Here is an 11,035-nt window from a genome sequence, read left to right on the forward strand (position 1 = left end):
GCTATTCACTGGGCCAGCAGAATGAAAATCAGGGACGGAGGGAAACGATGATCAGCAGAAGCCCCCACCATCCTCCCAGCAACCAGAGGGCTCTGGGGTCAAGGAGCGTGCTCCTTTTCCTGTCCTTCCCTTCTCTACCAATGATGGCACAGCACTGGGCTGCCACCCAGTCTGTGTAGGAACATCACCTCCCAGCCGCTGGGCTGCCACCCGCAGCTCTCGTAGATACTTCTCTGGCTCCCACTGCCATAGACTTGGGAGTCCCTCGCAAGCCTAGGGGTCGTGCAGTGCTTCTGTCCCTACTGTAAGGCAGAGAGGCTGACTGTCTGTCCAAGGTCACGCAGAGAGTCTATGGCAGAGCAGAAAGTGAACCCAGGTCTTTTGAGTCCCAGGCTAGGGCCAAACCATGCAGCCACCCTTCCTTTCAAGAGCCTGGCTTCTGCCCTGTGCGTTGCTCCTGACAGTACAGCTCTCTTCAGGCCTCTGGCTATTAGGGCTGGTAAATTTTACAAGTTCTGTGCATGGGGCAAAGAGCTGAGTGGTGGCTGGGGTGGGAAAGATGGAAAAACTGACACCAACGTTTTATAGCACCCTTGTGGATGCTCACTGAGTCACTGAACTTAGAGCCATGAGTGGTCACTGCTCTCAGGCTAAGACTGTGATTTCGCATCAGACAGACGCCTGCCCCCGCACGGGCCACGCTGACAACAACAGGGCCGTGCAGGCAAGCAGATCCACCTGTACACAGCTCAGCACAGGACTGGGGTGAACCGAGGAGCTGACCTGCTAAAAGAGACAAGTGGACAGAGCAGGGCAGAGAACGGAGGGAAAGGAAAAACAGACTGGCTGAGACACTGGAAGCCATGCAGGAGAAGGTTTAACGGAAGCTGGAGAGATGCAGTAAGTTACATTTTTAAAATAGAGAGTGGGTTGAAAGTACACTCAAGTCAATACAGCACCCAGCTGTATTCAGACTCTCTCCCGAGTGAAACTGACCTGACTCCTCTTGGTTTCACTGCTGCCCACAGGGTTTCCATTAGCAGCAGCGAAACCTGACAAGACTAATCCGCTGTCAGGACCGCAGCAAGGCAAGGCTCCTGCATAGCCACAGCCGCCGCGCTGGAACCCGGCAGCCTTGGGAAGACCGTGCTGCAGCAGTGTGCGTCTGGGCCACGTCTTCACAGCCAAAAAGCAGCTCCCTAGCGAAAGCCTCGAGTCTGCCGAAGTTAAGGGCATTTGCCTGGGAAAGATTCCTACTCAGTTACACCTAACTTCGCCTGCAGGATCTCTGCTCCTGATGGTCTCTCAAAGCCCAAGCCGGAGGCTCTTTGTAATTTATTTTCTGAACAGCTTGGCAGGTTTGAAAGCAGGTTGCTAGGCTGGTGGGGGGGAGGGGAAGGATCTTTTCCTTTGCAAACATCACATTTTATGCAGAAATCATTCAGACAAAAAGTGGACCCCACCCACCAGACTGACTGTACGGTCACTTCGCACAGTGGAACTGCCCTTAATAGCTCAAAACCATCCAGACAACACAGCAGCAGTTAGGGGAGACAGAACGAGCACACAGACAGTTTGCCAAGACACAGGGGGTAAAATCATTCATTGGTACCTTTAATAACCCCCGGTGAGAGGAGCCCAAGTTCAGGGGTGTTTTGATCTGGAGGTTTAAACAGGGGACTGAAAAGCCACAGTCCTGAACTCTATTCCCAGCTCTGCCAGTGCTTGCTGGGTGATATTGGGCAAGTCACTTCACCCCCCCGTGCCTCAGTTTCGCCATCGGTACAATGGGAATGTAGTTCACCTGCCTCACTGGTGAGACATTTTGGACCTATAAATGCTGCGTAGTACAGGTCTCATCTGCCAGATGGCACCTCCAGAAACACAAGACCCGCACAGTGTTCTGGGGCAGTGGTGCGGTGCTGACTAAGAGGAAAGTAATCAACATCACTTCCTACAGCAGTTAAAATATTCCTTGGAGTTCTCCTACCCAGTCAGTATGTCTCTGCTTATTGGGCAAGCCCTGAGGCGATCCCAGCCAGAGAGGGGCACAGCTGCAGTTTATGCCCGATTAAAAAAGTTATTTTAAAACGCACATAGTGAATTTCCCCCCAGCCTGCCCACAGAGAATTCAAATGACAGCTCTGTTCACAGGCCTTGGTGTATTTGCCCCAAAGGATGTTTGAATGCAAGTTCAAACAGAGCAGTAAGGAGTCTCCTTTTATTATATAGTGCAGGACCAGTAAAGGTCACTTGATTCACCCACAGTTACTATAAACCACGCACGTCTTGGACCTTGTCTGTGCTATGGGGACTCCAGGCGCACGGCTGAGGCGCTGTATTATGCGGATGTAACCCTGTAGCTTAGTACAGCGACAAAGGGCTTTTTCTGTCTGTGTAGGAACATCACCTCCCATCTATGCCAGGGGTGAGGCCACCAAAGCTACTGTGCTCGGGGTTAAAAGGAAAGGAGGACTTGTGGCACCTTAGAGACTAACAAATTTATTTGCGCATAAGCTTTCATGAGCTACTGCTCACTTCATCGGTGTTGGATTCTTCTGAGGGACGATACTATGTCAATCTACATTTTAAGCGTAGATTAAGCCTCAGAGTGATGTTCTACCCCAGAGCCTCTAAAGCAGCTCCTTGCTCCTGCCCAGACCTACTCTGTGTGCATCTCTGCTTATTTCCCATCAGCGCCTGTGTGGAAGAGCAGGCTGAGCTCCAATCTGTCTCATGAATCAAACTACTGGGCGAGTGCAGACTCTGCAATGCTTATTGCTGGTGGTGGCTGGCAGAGACGTATGAAGCAGAAACAAAATAGCTTGATTTTTCTGGCTGCCAGGCTGGGTTTTTGAGGGGAAGCAGTTAGAAGAATCCTGTCCTGATCTGCAAATGGAGCAGCTGTGATATGGAAGACACCAAGGGAGAATAACTAGAGACCTGCCATTTCTAGGTGGATACTTACTGTGGCCCAGGGAGGCTACCTGCACTAGGGGGCAACGCAAGCTCCTGGATGACAGAAATGTCTCCACTGGTGTTCAAAGGTATAATCGCCCTACTTAGCAGATGAGACCTTCAAGACGTTCAGGACCTTCACACTGCAGCCTTGATAATTAAGGGCAAAACTGATTAAGATCACAGGGCTTGTAGGCCAAGGGGAAGCATGACTATCAAACAGGAATCCCGATCTGTCTCAGAATTTCATCTGTTTTCTTTCCTTTGCTATGTAAAACCCCAAGGCTCTTCTTTCTCCACTTTGGTGCTGGAGAACAAGCATCAGCCTTGTCTACACGAGCGACATTTAACATCTTCAGAACCATGGGCTCGCTACGCATACGGACAAGGCCCTTCATGCCCACACTCAGACGATCTCCAGGCAGTGGACTGGGGCCAAAGGCCATTTCAGTGCCAATGCAGCTGGAGGCCGCTGGTGTAACAGCACAAGGAGTGCCTGCTTTCCTGTGGCACCACAGCACACCTGCAGCTTCTTGAGAGCTCCCTCCCTGAACCCACTCCAATGGGCTAGAATAGTTCCAGGTTAGCCATGGGGCAAATCTGCCCTTACCGAGTTTCTGTCTGAAGCAATGGGATCTTCCGAACAGTGCTCACAGGGTTCCATTTCCTTGAATCCCCGAGACTCTGCCAGATGGGGTGGGTCCGACACCCATTGTCATCATATTAGTGCAGGACATTTCTCGTAACTTTCCAAATTGCCCAGAGGATCTAAGCAGAAGCCATCGCTCCTCGCAATGAATTGAATTCACTCCCATCCAGACTTTTAAGCTCTCTGCCTGGAAATTGATCTGGTTATTGCATATTCTAGGCAATGGGAAGTGCAGGAAAGGCTGCATGATGAAAGAGCTGGCTCACCCCTCCCTCCCACCATTTGCGATGGATAGCATCTCGCACGCATGGCAGGGAGGGGGAAAGGAGCTAAAATCTCCACCTTGGAACTGACATTCAAACAAAGCATGATATACTATTTAAGTGAACTATCCAGGCAGGTTCCAGGCTAGATTTTACCTGGATGTGGAGGCATTCACTGCAAAGAGCATAATCAACCTTAACTGAAAACTGACTGAAATGCCAAATGCAACCAAAATCTAGAAATGCACCATCACTGAAATCCCTGGTTATACAGTCAGGATAGTAACATCATGAAACTCCACGTTTATTCCCCTTGTGACTTCAGTTCTAACACCCTTCGTTTTCAAGAGTGCGTGGTGGGGACAGAATCTTTCAAACTGCCAACTCAACCTGGGTTTGCGGAGTCCTGGCTGCCTCAGAAACAGTCAAAGCTTAGCTGACACTTCTGATGAAGTAGAGCAGACTCCAGCTTGTTCTCCCTTGATTTTATCAGCTCCTACCAGGAGAAATACTTTGCATCAGTTAAGGCATCAGGTGTGACTCAGACACAGATGGAAGAGACACACTGGGTAACAAGGAGTTATTTTTTTTATAGTCACTTTTCTAAACATAACCTGAAATGCAAACCAAAGTCGCAGGAGTTTTGTTACTCAAAAAGTGAAAGAGAAAAAATCCAGAGAATAAAGGAAAGAAAATGGCACCACAGTCTTTCAGTTCTCCTTCAACACTGCCCCCACACCCGCCCCACCCAAAGAGCTGGAAATGTAGTTGTAGATGCTCACATACCAGACTGAAGGACCTACATAAACTCCCCACTGCAGAGCTCAGCTCCCTGGTCAAAAAGATCCCAAACAACGGTCAGTCAGTGAGATCATTTTCTGTCCCATATTTAGATGCTTGAAAATCTTCCGGGCAAGCCCACTGTTAATCAGGCCTGATACTTACACAGGTAATCTCATTAGAGTCCAGAGGGCTGTGAGAAGGAAGGCTGAATGATATTTTTAAGAGGCTGTCCAGATGGCAAATTACATGTTGTGGGGCAGAAAGCAAGAGAATGTAAATACAGCACTAAGTGTTACTGTGCTCTACACCAGTGTTTCTCAAGGGCCGGTCCCTGAGATCTTCCCTGACACCATTTAGGAAGGCAGCAAGCTGGGCTCTGGTGTCGAAAAGGTTGAGATACATGGCTCTATACCATTCAGAAACTAAACTCCATGGAGTTCCTCTGATGGGGGATTTACAGAACACATCCCGTCATGGTGCCAGTGAAGGGGATGATTTACAAAATTAGAGAAGCTGCACCAACATTTCTAAACAGACCACCCAGAGAAGCCCCCGTCCGTCACCCTCCCCTGCTGCATTTATACCACCCAGGCATCCCAACCAGTTGTGGTCCAGCCTGTACAGACAGCACAAGGCAGTAGTGCAAGCTTCCCCTTCCCCACAGGGACAGCAGCAACGCCCACAACAGCTGCTCACTGTGCGGCTGCGGGCGGTGATTCTACATTGTGCACTGATGCCCACTTGGGAGGGCACCATGTGACCCATGTCAGGTGTGAATCCAAAGTCTCTCGAGAAGAACATCACCACTGTGTTCCTGCTACAGCCTCCACTTTTGGACCACTCTACAATCCAAATAATGTCAAAATACTTCTTGACCGATACTGACAAGAGACACCACCGAAATGCAGCCATTTCAGGTGCGGAGAGCGGCAGTTGACTGGCACACAGCACAATAGTGCCAATGACCAAGGCTACAACGGTTTACAGGCTTCCTATAGATGAGAGCACAATCAAGAATAGGACTTGTTTTATTTCTATGAACTTTTTTTTTTAAACTAAACAGTGATCAGAGAAAATATTAAACTACACTCGCTCTCTAGAAAAGTAAACCATTCAGCCTTATCACAGACTCTCTGAAACAGGCTCATTTGATACTTTACAGCACTGATACACCAGCAAATCAGAGATAAACCAGTTCCCCTCTTTCCTACCCTTAAAAAACCAGTCAGCACTATTGCTAATAATTAAGTTAGACCTGGCTTTTTCAGTCTTGTAGCAAAAACACAAAGGCCCTTTGATAGGGAATGGGGCACCGAGGAGAGAGAGAACTCCCCAAATTGTTTTGCAAGTCCACCTAGCAAACAGTTGCGTGACAGGTGGTATATTAAGGCTGAATTTCAAAATGCTTCTCTCCACCCCAATTTGTTGTTTGATAGCATGAATTGTGGGCAGCCCAAGTAACTAGATTAATGAATTGTGTGCATGTTCGTCTAATACAAGCATGAGAAATCACAGAGCACATCCATCACCAACAATGAAACCGCTCAGATGGGGTTCTGGAATTTTTCATTTTCTTCCTCTTTGGTCTTTTCTCTTTCAGGGTCCTTTGAAAGTGGGGGAAGGGTGTTTGGGTGAGTCGTCAAGGCATGTCTTCACTATCAATATATCTATGGACTCTGCTTTCGAACGTCATCGCCAGTCGAAACGAGTTTTAAAAACTTTCCAAACACCTTTGCGAAGTCTAGTCTGGACACCCCTGACGTCTGTTCCACACAGCAAACGTTTGACGTTCGTTAGGCTATGCCCACACTACCGCTGTAGCATAGACACGTTTTACATCAATGGAAGGGTTTTGCTGTCAATGTCGTTAATCCACTGCTCTGAGAGCCAATAGCTACGTCCACAGAAGAATCCTTCTGTCCACCTAGCCACATCTACCCCAGGGGTCAGGCTGAGCTACCTATGGCACTAGGGGTGCAAAATTTTTCACAGCCCTGAGAGATGTAGCTAGATTGACTTGAGTTTTAGGTGTAGACCAGGACTTCATCTCTTAATTGTCATGTGCTAATTCTAGGGAAGACAAGGTAATTATAGCTTCCCCATGTGAGGGTTTAAACAATAACTTGCCTTGTCTACACTAGGATGCTAAACTAGGTTAGAAATAGACTTTCTTCCCTAATGAATACAGGACCTGAGAGTTTAAAACTCATTTTGACTGGGAAATATAATTAGGAAACACAAAGCAGAGTCATCAGTCGTGATCAAACCCTGCTTCTCATTTCTGCTTGGATCTGCTCTTACAAACCAAATCATGTCAGAGAAGAAAGAAATTACAGCTTCCAAGCCCAGAGCAGAGCTAACCTTATTCAATTAAGATGCAGTGCCCCACCCAGGAGGCAAATGAAATATTACAGCAAGGCTGTGTCGACACAAGAAAGCTTCTTCAATGTTTCCAGTCTGACCTTTTATTAGCTATGGTTTCTTCACAAGTGACATTGCCTAATAAAAGCTGCTGACAAAGAGAGACTGCTCTTCAGCTCATAGTATACCAACTACCTAATGGGGTCAAGGATATGAAAAACATAAAAAGTCTCTCAACTGAAGCTCAGATTTGCCCAGCACAAGCCAGGAACCGCTAGAAAAATGTGATCATACATGTGACTGTCAGCTCCAGTGTGTAAACTAAAATGCACACACAGTGGGTTCCAAAGAGGATGGTTCTAGACTATTCTCAGTGGTAGAAGAGGACAGGACAAGGAGTAATGGTCTCAAGTTGCAGTGGGGGAGGTTTAAGTTGGATATTAGAAAAAACTTTTTTACTAGGAGGGTGGTGAAACGCTGGAATGCGTTACCTAGGGAGGTGGCAGAATCTCCTTCCTTAGAAGTTTTTAAGGTCAGGCTTGACAAAGCCCTGGCTGGAATGATTTAATTGGGGATTGGTCCTGCTTTGAGCAGGGGGTTGAACTAGATGACCTCCTGAGGTCCTTTCCAACCCTGATATTCTATGATCCTAATGGCGGGTGAGGGGGTGTCTCTCCTTTAAGCTATCCACATCACTGAAGTTTTCTGTATCCTACTATGGACAGCAATAAGAAGATGGTGGAGAACAGAGCCCTAACATGGGTGCCATAAGCAGCCTTATACCTGGGACACTACAATTGCATTTCACACTAGGACTGTTAAAACCAGCCTGCCCTACTCCATACACAGATCCACAATATGAAACTGCAAAACAGCAAGATTCTATCCATGAACCGGCTTCCTCAAGCTGTTATTTAGGTACCAAAATAGCAAACGCAGGACAAAATCTCCAGCATAAATATTCCATTAAAAGAACAGGTCATTACAAAAGCCCAATAGATTAGACAAGAATAGCAAAATGAGACCCTCACCCTTGTTTCCCTGATCTATGTGAGTAAATGAGGCCCAAGGAGTTAGTCAGCATCATACTTCAGAGGGGAAAAAAAATCCTGGCTCACACTGATCAGGAAAACCACACTAAAATCCTGTTTAATCCATGACTGTAGGTACGTGTGCACAGGGCCTAAAAAATTAAAGTTCCAAATACAGGTTCCGAAGACACTGCCTTTCTTAACTAACTCCAGTGTAACAGCCCAAGTACTAGAATAAAACCTTGGAATGAAACTTTAATGAAGTATTCCTATTCTATCTACAGAACCAAGGGGTGTGCTACACGCTTGCTAACATGGAGAGAGGAGGAGCCGGTATATCAGGAAAGGGACACTGAGGAGTCAGTCTCTGTGCAGATAATAAGTACCCTTGCCAGTGTAGAAGAAAAACGCAGTCTTCACTCTTAGGTTGTTTGCAACAAGTCAGAGACAGTTTATTCTCACGCATTTGCAAGGGGGAGAGTGCGCACGGACAGGGATTCCCCCTTTCTAGGCAGGTCTCTGCCAGATAAACAATTAGGGCAAGCATTTATACCTTTTGTTGCATACAATAATGATCAACAGCCATGTCTTGTTTATACATATTCCTTCCTGATATCTCACTTTTCTCAGCAGTTCCTGCTACAGTCTGCGTTCCATTCTTATCTAACACAAGGTCAAAACAGCATCTCTTACAGTTTTCCCACTTGCTTTGGCCCTCCCTTAAAGTCTCGAGTTATTAGAGTTTGCCTGACTCTTGCTCTATTCCTAAGAAAACTAAGATGTCTGTGTTCAAATTCCCTTTATCCCTTTTTCCTTCCACACCAGTTTGAGGCAGTAGGAAGGAATGCCTCTGAAGATTAGTGCCAGGTAAGCAAAATGGAGTTACTCAGTTTGGGAACATCCTGCTTTACTGCAAAGACAGGATCCACCTACAACCAGAGTCTTGTCTGCAGCATGGATCCATCCCCTCTTTTCTTGCTGTACGTGATCTATTTTCTTACAGCACTGATGGTTTTGCAGCCCCTAGACACATCCATATTTTGCAAAACCCCTGATCCTTTTGATTTCTCGCTGTTTACAAAATTTCTGCTTTACACGGTAACCACTTTACAGTAATACATATTTGAATTGGTTCTTTAACACCGTCCAGAATGCAAAGCACCTGGGAAGTTATATTAGATGCAAGTCACTGCACCTTACATTTATGTGGAACCTTTCACTTATATTGACATAATATACATTACATGATATGTACTTGCTGTGCACAGGAGTCACTTCAGCCACCACTGGAGCTGCAAAAGTACACAGCAAACATGGCAGCAGTTTGGGAATTAAAACCTCAGATCGAAACTGCAGGTGGATTCAGGGGGGACAAATGTACTTTGCCCAGCTGAAACCTGGCCAGAGCCCTAGGTTTAACTCCGGTGCAAAGCACCCCAGGATCATTAATGACCATGACAGCTCAGGACCCCAGCTGAATGTTTTATCTATGTTTTCCTGTGGTGAAGGTTCCCATGCTCAACCTCCCTATGCTCAACCTCCCTTCCCTGTGCCCTCCAGCAGGTGCCTCTCCCAGGAACCACAGTGAATGGTGGCAGTACCCAAGCACCAGCAGGGGCAACACCACCAGCCTCCTACTGGGGCAGTAGCGTCACCAGCAGCTCCCTAGCCACAGACGACTCCCACTCCCGGTCCACACGGCACTGCTCCTTGGAGGCTGCCCAGGAGAAGTCTCCCATCCACGCCCTGCTCAGGCCTGACCCTGCTCAGCTTGCGAGACATGCCGCTGCAGCCCATGGGCCCCTCCCCTTTTGACTGGCAAAGACGTTAGCCATTCACAGTGTGGAATACCACCCTGCAGCCAATCAGGAGGCGCCAGTGGCGGAACTCGGCGCACTCCCGGCCGCAGCCTCTCTCCATGGGACTGGCCGGCTGCGCTCTGTGGGGCCGCTGGGGCCCCTCTTACCCCCGGTTGTAGCTGTGCTCTTCCTCGTTCTCGCAATCGCTGCAGTGCTCGTGATCATTCTCCTCCCAGGACGATCGCTGGGGCCTCGACGGCGGCCGCCTCACTGCTGTCTCACTGTCGTCCGCCATCTTGAAACGGGGCCTCGCCGGCTGCCGCGCCCCCACAGCTAGGCGCGCCACGATTGGGCGGTGCCGCGTGGAGCATGCTGGAACTTGTAGTCTGCAATGAGATGAACGCGGAAGAGCCCGTTAAAGCGACAGGGACTACAATTCCCATAAACCTTTGGGAGGAGGCTGCCGCGGTAGATCAGTCTGTACATGACCACGGGCATGCTGGGATGTGTAGTATTCTTCTTAGTAGCCCCTTCTTGAACAAAGGGGCTAGCAATTGTGACCTTAAATTGGTCTTGACTGCTAGGTGCAGAACCTATCAATTTTTGACCAATAATGAGGCTTAAAACTATGAAGGTTTAAACACAGGTAACGGGATCTCAGAGCCTCCGAGGGGAACAGAAGTACTACATTGTGCAGTGGGCCAGGTGGATTATGGGAGGTCTCAATGGTCAAGAAGGAAACTCAGTCCCACCACGATGTACTGCATTGCAATGGGCCTTCTTAAGCTTTCCAGACAGGATCCTGTTTTTCCTGAGTTCTATGAAGAACCTCAGGATGCTGTGCAATGAATGGGGAAGTACATTACGGGAGGGGAGATGGTTCACCTTTCTCAAAAGCATCAGGAATTGCCAACTGGACACTAGACTAGTTGGACAAATTATTTCAACTGGTGCAGTAAAAGATGGAGACTAAGACTGCTTTCTGCAGTTAGCAGGAGGTGAGGTATTGGACTAGTATCGGAACTAGCTCAGCCTCAACCCACCTGAGAAGGTTTTCAATATGAGGATGCAATCTCCTACTTCAGGTTTTCAATTGTTGAGGGGACCTATTCAGAGGTAGAAGGAGAAATCTGATTAGTAAATATTTGTGGCATCACTTCTGACATGCCCTTAATACGGAAAACCTTGTAT

The 11,035-nt window shown here is 47.8% G+C and overlaps 1 protein-coding gene across 1 annotated transcript in view; it reads right to left on the reverse strand.

The window, feature by feature from the left end:
- The window catches only part of NMT1 (N-myristoyltransferase 1), a 35,534-nt gene extending 25,369 nt beyond the window's left edge, over window positions 1-10,165 (reverse strand). Inside the window, exon 1 of the mRNA XM_077806116.1 lies at window positions 10,012-10,165. Within this exon, the coding sequence (XP_077662242.1) occupies window positions 10,012-10,139 (128 nt within the window). The 5' untranslated portion in view covers window positions 10,140-10,165. The remainder of the gene's footprint in view (window positions 1-10,011) is intronic.
- Between the last annotated feature and the right edge of the window lie 870 nt (window positions 10,166-11,035).

Source organism: Eretmochelys imbricata, chromosome 27 (genome assembly GCF_965152235.1).
Source record: "Eretmochelys imbricata isolate rEreImb1 chromosome 27, rEreImb1.hap1, whole genome shotgun sequence".
Taxonomy (NCBI): Eukaryota; Metazoa; Chordata; order Testudines; family Cheloniidae; genus Eretmochelys; species Eretmochelys imbricata.